The 19066-nt window shown below is 41.9% G+C and overlaps 1 protein-coding gene across 2 annotated transcripts in view; it reads left to right on the forward strand.

Moving 5' to 3' along the window:
• LOC121621621 (disheveled-associated activator of morphogenesis 1-like) overlaps positions 1-19066 on the forward strand; it is a 49002-nt gene that overhangs the window by 27512 nt on the left and 2424 nt on the right. Inside the window, exons 3-25 of one of the 2 annotated variants that reach the window (XM_041958128.1) lie at positions 2617-2706; positions 7568-7639; positions 8117-8211; positions 8498-8831; positions 8940-9050; positions 9179-9282; positions 9573-9639; positions 9731-9848; positions 10961-11099; positions 11319-11377; positions 11503-11690; positions 12519-12830; positions 12914-13021; positions 13970-13999; positions 14342-14439; positions 14530-14614; positions 15496-15602; positions 16264-16352; positions 16624-16792; positions 17002-17109; positions 17212-17272; positions 17407-17538; positions 18820-18990. In XM_041958128.1, coding sequence (XP_041814062.1) covers positions 2617-2706; positions 7568-7639; positions 8117-8211; positions 8498-8831; positions 8940-9050; positions 9179-9282; positions 9573-9639; positions 9731-9848; positions 10961-11099; positions 11319-11377; positions 11503-11690; positions 12519-12830; positions 12914-13021; positions 13970-13999; positions 14342-14439; positions 14530-14614; positions 15496-15602; positions 16264-16352; positions 16624-16792; positions 17002-17109; positions 17212-17272; positions 17407-17538; positions 18820-18990 — 2847 coding nt within the window. The remainder of the gene's footprint in view (positions 1-2616; positions 2707-7567; positions 7640-8116; positions 8212-8497; positions 8832-8939; positions 9051-9178; positions 9283-9572; positions 9640-9730; positions 9849-10960; positions 11100-11318; positions 11378-11502; positions 11691-12518; positions 12831-12913; positions 13022-13969; positions 14000-14341; positions 14440-14529; positions 14615-15495; positions 15603-16263; positions 16353-16623; positions 16793-17001; positions 17110-17211; positions 17273-17406; positions 17539-18819; positions 18991-19066) is intronic. The other variant, XM_041958130.1, reaches the window with a different exon arrangement.

The raw sequence follows: 19066 nt of genomic DNA on the forward strand, positions 1-19066 counted from the left end.
TAGTTTACTCCTCTGTGCCTCCATTGCTGTCCAAAAACTATTAAAAACACATAAATGAGCCACACTGTTGCACTGGGTGACTTATGTGTTTTATTACCATGAGCATGGCCACTGTAGTTTATTTTGAGTTAATCCCACATACACCATCCTGCTGCTGTATACTCTCATTAGAGCACCAAATGTGTATTCATCTGCAGCTGAAGAAGTTTCCAACAAATGCGTAATTTACTCCCGTTTTTACCCATGTTTGCCACAAACTAGTGTGTCCAGCTGTTGTAGGAAATGATTTAGCCTTTTTTTTAAATACACACTTGCAAGCCATTTTAAATGATGTAGATTCTGGTTTAGTTGGGCCTGAGAGTCAAGAAAACGCCCGAAAGTATTTAGAAACGAACTATGGCATTGTTGGAGTTATGGTCTTTTTTTTGAAAAATATAGAATATGATCACTCTTGTGCTTTAAGAAACACTTACTGAAGCAGTGCGTGAGACAGATCTGATGGAAAAGGCAACTCTTCTTAGGCAAAAGTATTCAAATTATCACAGTTTTATGTAGATGTGTATGATGGATGAAATAATTATGATAACTTCGTTGTAAAAACCGAAGTGCTGTTGATCAGCATCCATCTGTTGATCACTTTCTAAAACTTTAAAGTGGTCTTGAACGACAGCTCTTTGTTTTTTCAAACGATAATCCAGGAACAATTTAAAACCCTTTGCAATGTAAAAACCATTCTGCCTCAGAAATTAAGGGTAGTGTACGATGACTATCAACACTGAAATACTTGAAACACTTTCTCCTGAATTTGTAATTCAGATATTTCTGGTCGTTCAATGCTATTTAACATAACAGACATTTCAGCATTCAATGAAACCCAGAATATGTCTTCAAAATAAATTCCTTGTACATTGTTTACATTGTTGGTTACATTTTAAGATATCCACAAGCAAACGGTCACTTCCTCCCAGTTTACACTATCTTGTGAGTAATGGGGCCATGCTGCTGTTCTCTCTCTGTCTTATTGTCACTTCTAATTTGCCCTGCTCTCCTCTCTCTCCTGCCCCATTTTCCTCTCCCATGGTTGCCACAGTAATCTAAGCATGACATTTTTGCACATCAATAGACCTCATTCAGGAACTCTTAATGTCTCAGCCTCCTCCATCTGCTAATTGCTTGTTTTTGTCTCCCACCCTTTATGAAGACATAATTGAGTAAGTTGAGTGTGACGACAAGGAGGCTTTCAGTTGCTCTGTTTACCAAAAGAAAACAGCCACGTGCTTTTCTTTTCACCCAGTATGAGCCACCATGTGTGTGTATAATCAGAACGGGCTTGCTGGAAGAAAGACTCATGTTGTGGAATAGGTTAGGCCCATCTGCTCTGTTACGATCAATTAAACCCGACCTTTGAATTTGAGATTATTTTTAAGAGTTTTCCAAAAACCTGTACGTGAAGGTAAAGCTTCTTTTCCCATCCTACATTCAGAGACATAGACCCGTTCTCATTCACAAGCAGAACATTAACAGAAAATCTGTTGCAGCATAAAACACGTAGCTGCTCTTTAGGATACATACAATTGGATGAGTTGTCTTATTCTCATTCAGCGCTTGCTAGTAAGTATGTGAACCTGAATTCATGAGATCAATCAATAGTCCATGCTACCATTTTAGCACATTTGATCGTTGCACATATTGATTCACAGGGCTTGATGGCTTTAGCAAACACATCCACGAAAACATTCCCACGATGAGTGGTTGCCATAAAACATCAAGCAATGTAGCACTGTTTGGGAAACCACATTAACTTAATTTCCATTTGTTACTTAAAGCGCAGCTCAGAACAAATAAACCTGTGTTTAACTGCAGACTCCATTGTCTCCTGGAACTAAATAGCTTAAGAGCCTTCTCGTGACTTTCACCACCTATTTCACAGGAAGCTCATTCAAACATAATTGCCTTAGGATTTCACCAGTGTGGATTAAAACATGAAACAGAAAACAGTTAATTTTCAACTAAAATCTACCATTAATTGCGTTGCCATGCTGCGATGTAAAATGCTGATATGTTTTAATTGCATTTAGACATTTGCAGAATCTCTCTGGTGTTTAGTCAAACACTTCCCAGCAGCACCCTTTGTGTGCCTCCATGAAGTATCTGTTATACACTATGACACATGTTGTCTCCAGATGTTTGTTACCACATGGCGAGCAGGCAGACCACGCCTTATCTTTCTCCCCCATTACTCACACGTCGAAAGCCTGCAAGACATCTGATTTGATTCAGAGTCATTTTGAATTTACGGTGATATCCCAGTGATCATGAAAAGATTCAGCACAAACTGAGCTCTGGTGCAACTACTCCTGGCACACATGTTTGTTTTGGGGAAAAACAGAATTGATTTATGGGGATATTTCTAAATTTACACTGTGATGGTTTGATAGTTTGTGCAGCTTGTCCGCGAACTATTTTTTTGAGAGTGGTACACTATTTCTAACCATTGAATATTATCTTCTCCAGACAATCATCAGTAAAGGACTGTGAAGACGTAATATAACTTTTCCTCCTCTATTGAACCCTCCTTCTTAACCTTTTCTGCTGTTTTTTTCCCCCACTTTGCAGGATGAGCTTGACCTCACAGAGAAACACAGGGAAGCCATGTTCGCCCTGCCTGCAGAGAAGAAATGGCAAATCTACTGCAGCAAAAAGAAGGTAAAAGACTCTTGCGGTGCACTATGTCAAACTCAGCATCAGCCTCCACAAGCTGGCTGCAGACTGGCTGCCTTTGCTGAATAATATCTGCAAATATCTGAGCTGCCAAGTTTGTGTAATCTCCTCCCTCACTGATTTGTTGATACTTGAAGCTGTGATTTTTCTAAAAAATGGACCACAAAGCCTTTGTGTTACTGTGTTTCTGTGCTAGCATAAGCATGTTATCTGTATACTGTATCTGTGGAATGTGGGTGATTTTTCTTTTTTCGTTAATGTCAGTTTCATACAAATGCCAGTGACATGAAGGCACAAACATAATTAACCACATACAATAGTAATCCTTTAGTTTGCAGCAAGCAATATCCAATGTTGTCTGATGTGATGAACTGATGCCTTTATTTTTGTCCTGAAGGTATGGATCAGGGTTTTGTTCGTTCGTTTTTGGGACATTTTTGCTGCTATTAGATGGCATGCAGTGAAGAGCTGATAGTAAATTAGGATTGAGAGAGAATGATATCGGAATCACATGATGACTTAGCAAGGAACATTATGGTTACATCGTCAGCATCTTAAACCTCCTGGCCACAGGACGCCCCAGTGAAACTAAGCTTTTATGAATGCACAGGCTGCAGTGTACATCAGTTATCCCTTATGAAATCCCTCTTGCTAGGACACTGAGGCACCTTTTCCTATCTCCAACCCCATCTACAGGTTTATGTAACCCCTGATTTTCTTTTTTTAGGTCAAAATGCTTAATGATTTTGCTTTAAAAGTTGGAAACGCTGGAGAAACCAGCAAGAGTATGCAAGATTTTTTAGCTGCAGTTGAAAGTATACAACTGAAAAATCCCATCCCCTCCCTTCATGTCTCCTTCCAACGCCACTCTCCCAAAACACATGAACATGCACTGCCTGAATACTGCTGTCCACGAGAGAAGCGCAGCGCATCAGTGTCATTGCAACCATATCTGTCTACTTCATGTCTCAGAAACACCCAACATTATCATAATGAATGTACACAAATGAACATGGTTATTGTTAGTATTGGTTGCAGTTTCTTTGCCGTTGTTGTGCGATTGGCTCGCTATAGCTTTAGCAAGATATCTGCGTAGCCTTGTAGAAAACTCCAGTCAATGAGTGCACAGGTATGCACAGTAGTTAGACTGGCAAGTACACCATCCAGTCATTTCATTTGTGCAAAACATGTTATGTATTAGTTGCTGTCAAGATCTGAAGAGAATTTCAACAAATATAACAAAAAATGCTACTAAAATAAACCACCTACCCTAGCTTTAAAGTTAATGCTTTAAATGTTAAAATGTTGAGGCCTCTGCACTGGACCTGACACACCTGGTATGAGGGGTATTACGAACATTTTGGCTGAAGAGATAGAGGGCTTCAGTTGCTGCTCAGAGTCACATTTAGTCACAAACAATACACTTACTCATGCAGCCAGTGTAAACAATAGAGAGCCATTAGCAGTCATCATGCTCATAAAACAGTATAAACTTACTACAATGTATTGTAATGAAAGACATGCTACTATTTAACCTATAATAAACAGTCTTACACAGTAAATGCCTAAACATTTAAAACATATCACCCCAGTACCAGCAAGAGTGGTGTTTAATAGCTTTGTTCCCTCACTCTCACAGTCACTTTCCTCATCACCACATAATAAGTCTCATCAAAGCTCCACCATGGATTACTCACTTAAGTGGATGTTACACAAGGTGGATATAAAAATAGGGATATGTAGAGGGAGTAAGACGACGGCTAAATTCAGCCTGTTCTATTAGATAATCCACTAACAGAGAAGGCTGTGTCAGGAATTCTGAAGTACTGAAATATATTCCATGACTGTTGTAGAATTCAGAAGAAAGTACTATCTTGTGTCTTGTGACTCCAAAGACTATGAGGCTCTTGTCTTATTGTTTGATTTACCTCCCTGATTTAAAAAAAAAAAAAGCTTGGCACCTTTCCATTCCTTTCAAAAGGAGGATTTAATCATGCCATTTCTGTTTTTAGATGATATACCCGTCCCATCAAAGCATTAGAGTAGCCACAACATACTCCGCCACTCTGTGACAGTGTCATATGTCATTATGTCTTGTCTTCATGATGAAAGGACTGTCAGCTGTTCTTCCATTCCCTGCATATTATTCCTTCCTCTGCATGCAGGAAATCACAGGAGCCTGGTCTAGTTTTACCTCCAGTTGAGCTTTCAGCTATCGCTGAATGTGCCCTCGCATTTTTACAGCAGTGTTTGTCAAGGCCGTAGGTAGCTGTGGGTGAGTGGGTCTGATATCCTGTCCCGACTAATGTGCAGACAGATTTATTCAGCTTTTCCTACATCCGGTTACAAACTGGTGGTGAGGAGTGTTGGGATTTAGTGTGACGGATGGACAGGTTACATGTCAGTGTACAGTGAAGGTCTGTCGAAAGCACGCTAGCTGTTTCCACCTCCCTCCAGCCTTCATGCTCAGCTAAGATAACTGGCTAAGCTATCATATTTACCATGACGTCAATCTTATCATCTAACTTCTACCTTCCTCATTTAGCATATTTCCTGAAATGCTTAAATATTCCTTTAAATATTTGCGTGTTAGCCGATAATGTGCATGTATGGCGACAACTCAATTTAATGCAGAAAAGTACAGTTTGAGTATTTTTATGTCATTGAATATGATAAGAAGCCCAAGAATCTACATCATCTACATGAATTATTCATTTTCAGCTAGTATTGATGCACTATTGGCTTACTTTGGGTGAACACACCATCCACCAGCCAGCAGCAACAAGGCATGGAGCGAAGTAAGTGGAAATGGAAACAGCACGGTGTATGCTCTCATTTCTACTGTGTCCCAATTAGTGGCCTCATTAAGAGCAGTCTCGGGGCCCAAAGTATCCACATAAGGCGCTTCGAAAATAAACCCCAAAATATTGCTCTGCGTCTGTTCAGCTTTCTAGAGATCATGCAGAGTTGTTCAGTGTTGGTGTGAAGGCGGAGGCGGATTTGATGGAACCAGATCTTTATGTGCGGCATCGACCTGCAGAAGGGGGGAGGAAGGAGTGACAAAAAGGCATCAATATTGCTGACTCGGCAGCAGGCTCCCAGACAGATACAAACTCAGCATCTGAGCGCTGTGTGTGTGTGTGTGTGTGTGTGTGTGTGTGCGTGTGTGTGCGTGTGCGCGTGTGTGTGCGCGCGTGTGTGCGTGCGCGTGTGCGCGTGCGAACAGAGGCAAAGGAAGCAGTCGGTTGTCCAAGGCAAACAGGAAAGCTTCACTTCCACAGGTGCAGCTTTTGTGTGTGAGGCAGAGCAGGATGATAAGGAGGAAGGTGGGGTCATTATCAGGGCGCTCTGAGCCCGCGAGTGATGAGGTCGCTCTTTTTCGACAGCCGTTTCTTGGCTCCAAGAGCCGGGCTGGGCCTGACCGAGATAAGTCAGTCAAAGCAGCAAAGCTTGAGCTGTTTGGTTTGGCCAGGCACCTGAGCTGATGAAATCATGCTGCAGAGAATCAATCTTCTTCCTCCTTTTTGTCTGCTCTCTTTTAGGCTACATCATCTGCCAAGAAGCAGATTTACTGATCTGGCTGTTAGGGATTTTGTAGTTAGGTTTCAAATTTCATTAAAAAAAAAAATCTGAGAGGACAGAGCTGTAACTTCTCTTTCAAGCCGGCTGTCCCTTGACCCCTGAAAAACCAAGATTCCTGTTTCCTAATGTGTCTTTGATCTTTACTTTCTCAAATGTGGAAAATATACACTCCCCACATTTCTCTCTCATCGTGACCCTAAATAAACTGGAGACATCTCAGCGTTTGAAGAGTGCTGACTTCCGAGTCGAAAGATGAGCTCTTTAAGATGCGACGGGAAGTGGTCCCACCTCTGCACCCGCTCCACTAATGGACTGAACCTCTTCCAGGACCCGCCTGGTCAAACTGGCACCGGTCTTGAGTGGAACAGCAGGATCAGATCTTCCTGTCGCTGCACGATCCCTGCAGACCAGCCAAGGCCCTGCAGTTTCTGTCGGAGCAGCCAAGTCTCTGCAGGCCTCTTTATTAACTGACGCCCAATTAGTTTCTGATGGCCACAGCTCACTTGTGCTTAATGGAGTGAGAGTTAAAATGAAAGCCGGGGGGCCTTTTATGTACACGCCAAGTTCATGGTCAAGTCGTTTTCTCCTCGGTATTTGCCCTTGAGTAAGAACATTAAATCATCTAAGAAATGTCTTGCAGTAATTTTTTTTTTTTAACTTGTAGTACAAACCTGCCTGTCAGGAGATTAATCTCAGCATAAATCAGGCCACGTCCTTAATCCACAGTTTTAACATTCATTTGCTAATCTCAAGATTTTCTCAAGCAGCTGTGCTCTCTTTTCCGCACTTCTCACCATCTCCTGAAACTCAGTGAAGCGCTCGATGATAAAATGGGTTGGATATCTGTGTCGCCCTACTTTGAGTTCCTGCTCCATTTTTGGCTTTTGGCTATTTAGGCCCCGGACCGTCTGTTGCCCGTGTGTTTGTTGCTTTTTGTATGTTTCATGTCTTTCAAAGCCAATTGATGACATTCTCCATCTGGTTTGTAGCTCCACTTTGATGTAGTCAAACATATGACATGAACCAAATAACAACTCGTCCCTTCATGTGACTTTCTGAAATATTTCCTTCAAGACGACATTCTTCTGTAACCTTTTTTTAACTTCCAGTCGCTTCTTCTTCTTCTTAACACAAACACACATCTTTTTCCAATAAGCTTCGCTCATCTTCTGTTTTCTCTCATCATTATGTGATATCCCTGAAAAACAATCAACCTGGATCACTGCACAGCATCATTCAATCTCTGTTATTCTCTGTTTTTCAGGAACAAGAGGAAAACAAAGGTGCAACTAGTTGGCCAGAATACTACATTGATCAGCTCAATTCAATGGCAGCTGTAAGTTATAACATGAGCTTTATTGATTCTTTTGGGTAGATTAAAGCCCTCTGAGACAAATCTGTAATTCTTACATGAAGACTTTCAACTAAATGAAGCCAGTAGTAAACCAAGAAATATATATATATATATACATTTCTATATATAATATGATATATTTTTTAATTCAGATATTAAAAGTGTTCTTTTCACCATTCTAATAGGAACACAACAGAACATTGTCATTGAATGATAAAGTACTATGATTGTTGGTGTCGACACATACCGGCTTCAGATGAACCCACAAACCTCATCTTTTGGCAGTTTGTCAAAATAAAACCACAAAACTAAATCTAGTAACTCGCCTTCTGGGAATTAATTTGCCATGTGAGTGTGTGTAAATCTTTGGGAAACAACCAAGTAGCTTAATTTTGGCTTTGAATTGTTACTCAGACATCAGACTCAGATCTTTATGGTGTTTAATCTTCTGTTGAGCAGAGAAAGACGCTCCTCGCTCTGGAGAAAGAAGACGAGGAAGAGAGAAACAAAACCATAGAGAGCTTGAAGACTGCTCTGAGGACACAACCCATGAGGTGGACAATTCCTTCATCTCACTCTGTCCAGTCTTTGTTTCCTCCTTCCTGTCCTTAAAGTATAATGTCATCTATAATCACATCTCTTTTTGTTTAACCTCCTGTCACCTTGTCTGTCACTGCTCTTCACAACAGTATGTAAATGAGACCTTTAAGAATTGAATGGCCATAAAGGTCACTGCAGTGCTTATGTCAGTAGGATATACATGTACATACACACATTTAGTCTTTAGTCTTTCTTTGTCCTTAAACTCAGATGATTTCTCTGTGCCTGCTTTCCTCTCAGGTTCGTGACTCGTTTTATCGACCTGGATGGCCTGACATGCATCCTGAACTTCCTAAAGAGCATGGACTACGAGACCACAGAATCTCAGATCCACACGTCTCTGATTGGCTGCATCAAAGCTCTGATGAACAACTCGCAGGGCCGCGCCCACGTCCTCTCTCACTCCGAGAGCATCAACATCATCGCTCAGAGCCTGGCCACGGAGAACATCAAGACCAAGGTGGCGGTGTTGGAGATCATGGGCGCCGTGTGCCTGGTGCCTGGTGGGCACAAAAAAATCCTGCAGGCCATGCTGCACTATCAACGTTTTGCCTGCGAGAGGACGCGATTCCAGGTGGGTGAGAGCAAGTGCACAGTTGGGGTTTCAAATCTTTTGCGAAGTCATTTAAAAGCGACATCGCATGAAGATATTTATCACCTGTAATGACCTGTCGCCCTGCAGACACTTATAAACGATCTGGACCGGAGTACGGGGCGATACAGAGATGAGGTCAACCTGAAAACAGCCATCATGTCCTTTATAAACGCCGTGCTGAGTCAAGGCGCTGGAGAGGTGAATTATCAGACAGTTTTTATGCTTCCTCTCACTCTGGAAGGTCATCATGCCCCTTAGCCACTCACTCAGTAGACTCTAAAGCATTGTTTCCATCCCTTGTTATCTGCTTTTCTTCCCAAATACAGACAAGTTTGGAATTCCGTATCCACCTACGATATGAGTTCCTCATGTTGGGGATCCAGCCTGTGATCGATAAGCTACGTTCTCATGAAAACTCCACATTAGACAGGTGAGATGGAATGGGAAAAAAAGGTCCCAATCCCAAAAAATATTATCGTTTTGAAAGATTTCACTTGCTTTGTGAGCAGTAGCTGAACAAAGTGAAATCAAGGAATGTTTCTGAATGCACAAATCCATAGACCTTTTAGTCATGCATAAAAACAGCTGATTCCTAATGTAATTTAAACGACATCAAATCAGGTGGCAAGACAACAGAGATTGTCCAACAACCTGACGTGTTAAGTGCATCACATTTGCAGGCCCCCTCTCTTATCCAGTCTTTTCTTTTCAAACTCTCAGGCATTTAGACTACTTTGAGATGCTGCGGAACGAAGATGAGCTGGCTTTGTCAAAACGGTTTGAGTCGGTAAGGGGGAAAAAAGTTATTTTCCTGAAATTATTATCACATTTTTTGTGACTGTAAAATAATTTGCAATAATATATTTCTTCTGCTCCAGGTACATATAGACACCAAAAGTGCCACCCAAGTTTTTGATCTCATCCGAAAGAAGATGAACCACACTGACGCATATCCGCACTTTATGTCTGTCCTTCATCACTGTCTCCTCATGCCACGTGAGTCTGTCTTTGATAATTCATTACTGGACAAATACTGTCGCGTAGAAACAGAGTAAGAATCTTTTGTGTTGGAAAATGAGATAGATAGAAATGCGAAAGACTATAGTGAATTTAAAATATCCTCAAGTATAATGAGGCTCCAAATGTGGTAGTAGTACGACTCCCACAAAATACATAGTACTTCTGTACATTCTGGTTTCTGGCCAAAAAGATAGACATGTTGACTTTGTCCACATTAGTCAGCCCAGAAACTGGATAAGCACTTTCCCAGCCAAACTGAATACTCAGCTACTGTTGTTGGCTTTACATTAATGCCTCCGCGCCGACAGCCGTGGCCGCAGGCATTATGTTTTTTCTGGTTGTCCGTACGGACGTTGCACCATGTGATGAAGCACTCTATCAGTCCTCTGTACTCCTCTGTAGAAATAGCCTCTAAGTGAAGACAGAGTGTTTCTCACTGGGATTTATTCACTGGAATCATACATGACAATATGTTTTCGGCTAAAAGTATACTTAATACTTTTTATTCAATTCCTTCACTACATGTATTACATGAGTCTAGACAGACATGGATATAAACTGCAGCTTGACTGGTTGGCAGAGGCATACAACCAAAAGGTGATAATTCTAGTTTGATGCAAAAAAAAAAAAAGCATCAGGTCACACATAAAAGGAGCTTTTGCCATGTCATTTGACTAGACAACAAAGAGCCACCAAGCAGCAGCAGTAGCTCTTTTCAATAATGCCCACCTTCCCCTCTAAGTGGCTTTTTAATGAGTCTCAGTTACTTTCCCGAGGCAAGAAGAGTTTAATTAGCACTTCAGTCGCGAATACAAGCATTGCAGTGATACACAAGAGTTCATAAAGTGCAAGCTTGTGATGGCACTTGGAATCAGAATAATATCACTGAATGTTATGTGATGCATTGATTATTATTTTTCATTTCATTTGCAAATGATTGCGTTCTAGTTAAATTTTTTTGTGAGCAGCTTTGCAACTCTTTTAGAATCTGGGTTGTACTAATGGAGATACTAATCCTAATCACTGAGATGAATAATAAATCTCCAGCCAGCAGGCTAATGGGAAACTCTCTCTTCCTCTCTCCTCAGATAAGAGGAGCGGTAACACGGTGCAGTACTGGCTGCTGCTGGATCGTATCGTCCAGCAGATGGTCTTGCAGAATGACAAAGGTCACGACCCCGACGTCACACCACTGGAGAATTTTAACGTGAAGAACGTTGTCCGGATGTGAGTCCTCTGATTTCCTCTGACACATGAATGAGTACATGGAACAGATTACGCTGCTGCCAGATCGAAGAATGGAGGCCAGTGTTTGTGTTCCTGTTAAACAGCCATGTGCTCAACAGTGTTGGCTCAAAAATAGCTTCCCTTTTATGTTCAAAAAACAATGACTGGAGTGGCTCATGCAGACGCTGTAGTTAATTATGTGTTTCGTCCTTTCTGCAGGCTTGTCAATGAAAATGAGGTCAAACAGTGGAAAGAGCAGGCAGAGAAAATGAGAAAAGGTTTGTAAAACTATGAATTACTTACCTGAAAGAGATGAAGTTTGCTAAAGGTGGTTGCCAACTAAAATTATGTTTTACATCAACTCAGTACGATGAACATGTATCTCTGTGACTTCCCATCACAGAGCACCACGAGCTGCAGCAGAAGTTTGAGAAGAAGGAGCGTGAATGTGATGCAAAGACTCAGGAGAAAGAGGACATGATGCAGACGCTCAACAAAATGAAAGAGAAGCTGGAGAGGGAGAGCACCGAGCACAAGAATGTCAAACAGCAAGTGGCCGAACTCACTGCCCGACTGCATGAACTCAGCACCGTATGTCGTCCTTTATATTCACTGGGTCACTTAATAATAAGCTTAAAATGCAGCCTGGATGAATATTATGTTGGATATTGACAACCAGCAGTGGATGAGTTCACATAAAAGCTGCTTATAATCATCCCGCTGTTAGGAGCTGAAATGCAAAAATAAAAGCCGTGTAACACTTCTGTCTCATACTGAGACAGAAGTGTTACTTTAGTTTGTTGCCTGAACAAACTTGCAAAGTGTTGGAGAATAGTAACTGTCGCCCCAGACACTAGTTACCCATCAATGACAATTCATTTTTTACATGTATAAGATTTTGACACCTGAAATAAATTCAAGAGCAAAGAGGAATTTAAGTCAAGTTTAAGAAAGAAACCTATAAACTATCTAATGTGAGAAAGTAAGCATTGAAAGAAGCAGATAATTTAAGTGCTCTACCCCCAAACAGTGGTATTCTAGGACAGTAACTCCCACCCTTTTTGATTTATGACCCCTTGTCACAGGTTATGACCTTCTCTTGAAGGTATTGTAGAAACCCGAAGAGGTGAAAGTGTGTGATATTTTTATGAGGAACAAAACAAAAATTCATATCCTTTTAATCGTTCTCCGGCCCCTCAGGTTTGGAACCAGTATAATAGGACATGAAGCAGCCTCTGGGATTTGTACAGAAGCATAAAGTATTAAATTCTTTTAAAATGTAAAGGATAAGGCTGGTGATATTCTGTGTTTTTGTTAGGGTCAACAGATCATGGAAAGGCACAAATCAGCAGTATTCTCCTGTAATGTTAGAAACTCGGCAGCATTGTAAATCTCCCCGGTCTGATTTGTTCCCCACAGAGACAGGCAGCTGTTGTTCCTGGAGGGCCTCCCCTCACCCCCGGTCCCCCTGGTGCTCCCCTGCCTCCTCCACCGATGCCAGCCTTTGGAGGTATGGGCCCACCTCCCCCGCCGCCTCCTCCTGGGGGCATGATGCCCCCTCCACCTCCCCCACCCCCTCCTCCAGGCGGACCCCCACCTCCTCCCGGACGGCCACCCATCGGAGGTATCCCTCCCCCGCCAGGAGCACCCCTAGGACCATCCCTGAAGAAGAAGAACATTCCCCAGCCATCCAATCCGCTCAAATCCTTCAACTGGTCCAAGTTAGCTGAGGTGAGAACAGTCGCCAGGAGCTGAATATGTTAAGGCTTTGTGTTAGAATGCGAGATGTAAAAGTCTTTTTTTCCTCCACTCAGAATAAACTGGACGGCACTGTGTGGATGGATGTGGACGATGCCAAGGTTTTCAAAATCCTGGACCTGGATGACATTGAAAAGACCTTCTCGGCCTATCAGAGACAGCAGGTACTGCGGATGCTGCAGTTCATCTCTCCAACTCACCAAATGTTGCCGTCTAGTGCCAGAGAGTATCGGGGGGGTGGACTGAGAGGGTGGCAGAGGGCTCAGCTGGCTTGCATATTCCAAAATTTCTCCAATTTTGCAACTTTTCATTTCTCAAGCAGGGTTGGAGAGAGAGAAGGGGAGAGGTCAGATAATTTGCTTCAAAACAAAAGTCAGTGTGAAGTATAAAAAAATTGAGAAATTAAAGGTAGCACGGAGGAATTGCCAGAAAGATTTTGGGGGTTTATTAGAGGCAAAAATGTCATGCTTGAATCATCTTAAACGCCTTCTTACACTTGACCGGAATGCTATTTTTTGCCATTTTTGTTTGTGTTTTTTTGCCAAATGTGATTGAAAACGCATGAATTAGCTGCTTAGAATCATCTTTTTTCCTCTCGTTGCCTCAGTTTTTGATAAATTTAGTTACTAGTTATTCACAATCAGTAGTGTCTTCATTAGTTGTACCGAGGGGAATGAGCATGTCTTTTCAAACTTACAGATGTCAACAGGCACTTTTGCTCCAAACATGACCTTCGGCATGTCCAACACACATAATGTGTTCCACATAAAAGATGTTAAAAAAAAAGACTGAAAATGAATTAATTGGAACACAAACACGTTAGATCTTCGGCTTGGCCTGATTAGTTTAAGTGAGAAGATGACAAAACAAAAACAAGACCCACTCGACAGATTTCATATGTGCACAGCATGTGAACTCTAAGCTCGTATAGAACAGCTGAACAACTCACGCTTCACTGCTGCTCACTTCATTACTGATGTATCCATTGGCATTTAAGTGCTGAATGAGCTTTGATTCGTTTTGCTGTTTGTTTTTATGGGCTGCAATCACGTAACTGCTTTACTTATTCTAATGAGTGCTTACATCTTCCCTGCTTCTTGCCTGCATTTTAGGACTTCTTTATGATCAATAACAGCAAACAGGTGAGTGCACTTAACAGTACAGTAGGTTGGAACTTTTGTCGCTCCTCGTGGATTCATTCAGATTTACTTGTTATACGTCGTGTCCTATTGTACTTACAGCTACGTCTTCTTACTTAATGTGTGTCCAACAGATTGTGCAACCTTTTGTTCGGAGTCACTTCAATTTGTGTCGTATTTGCATGGACTGATTTTTAAAACCTCTGTACTGTGTTTTCTCTTGTTTGGGAGTTTAGGGCATGTGTCATGTTCATTGTGGTGTCTGTGGGTGACTGTTACTAAAACTAACCTGTGCATGTTTGAATAGCCTGTTGCACTCTGACCTCTTCATCACTGTGCTCACAGAAAGAGGCAGAGGAAGATATGCTGAGCTCTAAGAAGGTCAAGGAGCTGTCGGTCATTGATGGCCGTCGAGCTCAGAACTGCAACATCCTCCTCTCGCGGTAGGTTGATTGCATATCATAAAAAACATTACTGACACATCACAGGCTATGATATATTTATTCAATGGACTCATCTCTTGTGTACTGCAGGCTGAAGCTTTCAAATGAGGAAATCAAGAGAGCCATTCTAACCATGGACGAACAGGAAGACCTTCCCAAAGACATGCTGGAGCAGGTGCGTCATCAGGTTTCCAGCATGCAGCAGCAGCAGCTCTCATTCAGTGTGTTTATACATGCACCAGGTTACAGTCGGCTTTCTCCAGTAAGCTGATTTCTTAAAAGTCACATGAATGAGAAACCTGGTGACTGTAATTAGGGTTGTTGATGAGAGAAACTGGATTTCCTCTGGTAGATTTTCTCCTGGAGAACTCTTGAACACAGGAAATCAGGCTTATAGTTGACTTTTTACATGCACACATGTGCAGGACAGAGACTTCAGGCAGGGAGAGTGTCTGTGAAAGCTGGTCAGCAGGAAGAAAGGAAAGATCATAATGTAGCGACACATCGTAAATGAAAACAACACAAAGTGTATTTGAGAGGTACCACTTAAGATTTGACTGTTAAATTCACACACACACACACACACACACACACAGGCATCGAAAACAAACAAACGAAAAAGAAACATAGACGTAGCCTATTACTGCTGCAGTTAAAATGAGTAAGCCAGGCCTCCAAAATTAGGTAGGGGGTAGAGGAGAAACACACTAATGGGTGCAGCAACAGCACATGAAGAATCAAATGTGCTTTCATTTAGTGACTGGATGTTTTCCATTCTCTGTAGAGTGAAGTAATGCATGTCAGTACGAACCTCAACACATTATTATGGTTGTGGAGCCTTTGCAAAACAAAAAAAGAAAAGGTGTGCTGGGTGACGTACATCGTCATAGCAGCACAACGGTATATTTTGTTGATAAAAAAAGCCTCGATTTGCATTGAAGAGAGAGTGAGCTGCAGTAGCGTGTTAGCAGAGGTTCAACCCTTTTCATCACCCAGTATGATACAGATGAATGAGTTTTTATATGCTAAGCTAAGAGTGTGTTCGCGCCCAATCAGCTGCTGAAGTTTGTCCCAGAGAAGAGCGATGTGGACCTGCTGGAGGAGCACAAACATGAGCTGGACAGAATGGCAAAACCCGACCGCTTCCTCTATGAGATGAGCAGGTACTTTAGTCTCTCTTTCTCACCTGTTACCTTTTTAATTCTAAATTAAATAGGTACTAACCTCAGACCTGACAGCTTCAGGTCAGTGCAGCGCTCTGCAGATCAGACCTGCTGAGAAACAATAGCCATTGTTTCCTGTTTGTCAGAGCAGATAAATGAAATGACACATGGGTTTCTACTGAGCAGGGAACAATAGCTGTCTGTGTGAATCATTATTTCTAAATTGTGTTGGTGAATGAAAAGGGTCCATAATGTAATAACAGTTTTGTGTTGCAGTTTTGTAAACAAAGTCCTGGAGGATAAAAGGAACAAAGGAAACAAAAAAATCATCTTTGTTTTTAATGATTTATTGCAGTTTGGCAGTTTTTTGTCATTTGATTACAGAATGGACTCCATGACAGATGTCACTGTGGCATTCATTAGCTGTAGAGTTGGTGGTTTAGAAGCTGAAATCAAGAACGCTGCCAAAAATAAGCTTCATTACCACAACTCAAACTTTATATGTTCCATTTAAATAAGCATGCAGGCTTAGGCCTCATTTTACTCAGGCATAATGTCCATGTTTGTGGCTTTTGTCCAAATGTGTGGATTTCCCTGTTTATAATTTATTCTTTTTGACTATTTTTACCCTCATCTGATTTGCATTTTCCATCCTGTCCAGAATAAACCACTACCAGCAGAGGCTGCAGTCTTTATACTTCAAAAAGAAGTTTGCAGAGAGGATAGCTGAGCTGAAACCCAAAGTTGAAGGTGCGAAAAGTTGCATAGTTTTATACATCAGTGACATTAAGTCAAACATTTTGTTTTTACTGTGAAAACAGATTTCAACAGATGAATTCATTAATTAAGGAAAGTATTCTTTCAAAGCATCTATGTTGTTATCCTAAATAATGTCTAAAATTCTAATGTTTTGTATTTTTACCTTGTACACTTGCCATGGCAATGATGTGCCAGCTATCTAAGTCTAAAAATATATCAGACACCTGAAAACATGTATTTTCTTCATGTTTTGGTGTCTCAGCTCTGGCTAAGGCGTCTAAGGAGATCTTAAACAACAGAAACCTGAAGCAGCTGTTGGAGGTGGTGCTGGCCTTTGGAAACTTCATGAACAAGGGTCAGAGGGGGAACGCTTATGGCTTCAAGGTGTCCTCACTCAACAAGATCGCTGATACCAAATCCAGTATCGACAAGTAAGAACATTTTTCATTCGTAATATCAAAACTTGTAGGGAGTAACAGAAAGAACGGCATGAAATCTATAAAAGTCACATCTGGAACAGGGAATGTGACGCAGATGAAACTCCATATGGTTTATTCATATCTGAACCTACATAATAAAAGCAATATATCGCACATATGGCACGTTCGCTCAGTGTGTGTGCTGGTCTCTGTGTTCGCAGAAACATCACTCTCCTGCACTATCTGATCACCATCCTGGAGAAGAAATACCCCAAAGTCCTGATGTTCCAGGAGGAACTGGCGAGTATCTCAGAGGCAGCCAAAGTCAAGTAGGTGGCGCTGCAGAGAACCTGCTGCCTGACATACACCTGATTCTCATCTGCTTTTTATTTTGTATTAATCCACGACTTTTTTTTCTTTGTGTTTTGCAGCATGACCGAGTTGGAAAAAGATATCGGCAACCTGCGCAGCGGCTTGAAAAGTGTGGAGAGTGTGAGTCACAAAGATCTATGTGATAATACATGTTATTTATTGGTCAGGCTGTTGCACTATGTTTAGCGCAGCTCTACTGCAGCTCTTCATTTTTCCTTCCCAATTCCCCTCGCCCGGATCATTTTCGCCCATAGGAGCTGGAATACCAGAAGAAGCGGCCGCAGGAGCTGGGCGATAAGTTTGTGTCGGTGGTGAGTCAGTTCATCACTGTGGCCAGCTTCAGCTTCTCCGATGTGGAGGACTCTCTCACTGAGGCCAAGGAGCTGGTAAGTCATAGTCTGAGCAGACCGAGCAGCACCACTGTCACTTGTAGAAAGCTTTCATCCCATTTCCTCTCGGCACAGCTGTTTCTACACGCCTTGCTGACCTCATCAGTCACCTTTGTAGCAAAGCTAACAGCAGGAGTGAACTGCTTCAGCTTCCTCCTGCAGCTCCTCTGACGGTTTATTGGTCAGCCTGCTTGTTGCCATGTGTGGAGGTCAAGAGAGAAACAGAGAGATGGATATTATTTTACACCATTATGTTCAGCGTTGTATATGGACGTTGGCCTTGATCGCACCTGCCAACCTAACATATTATTTTGCGAATGCTTTTGTCAAACTTACTGTTACATTTTGTGCGGGTGGCCCTTCTAAAAATTAGAGGCTATAGCAACAGAAGAAAGTCTGAATTTTGCAGCCATTTTAAAGGAAATTGTTTTTTTACCAGCAGAAACCGAAACATATTCACCTTTCTAAGGAGAGCTTGACACCCCGAAGTTAAATTTATGCGTCTGTCATCTGTCCACGTTTATTGGTGCGGGACAGGAAACGCTTTTACCTTCGGCATGTTTTTCGCTCTACAGTGTGTCTGCTACATTGACCCAAGTGCTCCGCTGGTCACATGGCAACCATTAGTTTCTGTGAATCATTTACGGTGTCCCACAGTTAAATATTTGAGAGTGTTTACAGTGGTCCTCTGTGCTCATTATTGGGAAACAGAGGGACACGGTTTAAACAGCTTCCTGCTTCTGTTTTGTGTGTTTGTGTGTGTTAGTGTGTGTGTGTAATGGAATTGTTGCAGAATACTAAGATGTAAAGAAAAAAGTGCCATTTTTACCTATTTGTCACAGGAATCATGCACATTCAGAACAGAAAAAGAAATTTAAGTTCATTGCATCTTTGGTCCACCTGGTAGGGTTTGCGTGTCACGGATAGAGCTGCTGTTAACATACACATCGTGTAAGGTATATGTTCTCAGCATGATCTCACATCTGGATGTTCTCCTTTTAAACATACTGTGAAAAATACTCGACAAACACGTTGCCTTAATTTGGGCTCTGGCTCCAGTCTCTGGCCTGGGCTATAATCAGTAGCCGGTCAGATCTGGGTTAGCACGGGCTTCAAAGCCCGACTGCTGGTGCCCTGCTCTTATTTCAAAGAGCTGAGACCTAACGAGTCTCCTGTAAAACAGTCAAAGACGGAATAAAACATGGTTCTACTGGGTCCTGCTGTAAATCTAATTCCATGTGCCCCTCTCTGTGTGCCCCCTCCTCTTTGGTCCCATAGTTCCTGAGGGCACTAAAGCACTTCGGCGAGGATCCCGGTAAGATGCAGCCAGATGAGTTCTTTGGCATCTTCGACAACTTCCTGCAGTCGTTCACTGATGCTCAGCAGGAGAACGAGAACATGCGAAAACGCAAGGAGGAGGAGGAGCGCAGGGCCAAAATGGAAGCTCAGGTATGTGATCGTTCCCTGTTTCCATATGATCCTCGAAACACTGTTAGAGTGTAGGATTATCGAGTATAATCTGAAA

Source organism: Chelmon rostratus, chromosome 18 (genome assembly GCF_017976325.1).
Source record: "Chelmon rostratus isolate fCheRos1 chromosome 18, fCheRos1.pri, whole genome shotgun sequence".
NCBI lineage: Eukaryota > Metazoa > Chordata > Actinopteri > Chaetodontiformes > Chaetodontidae > Chelmon > Chelmon rostratus.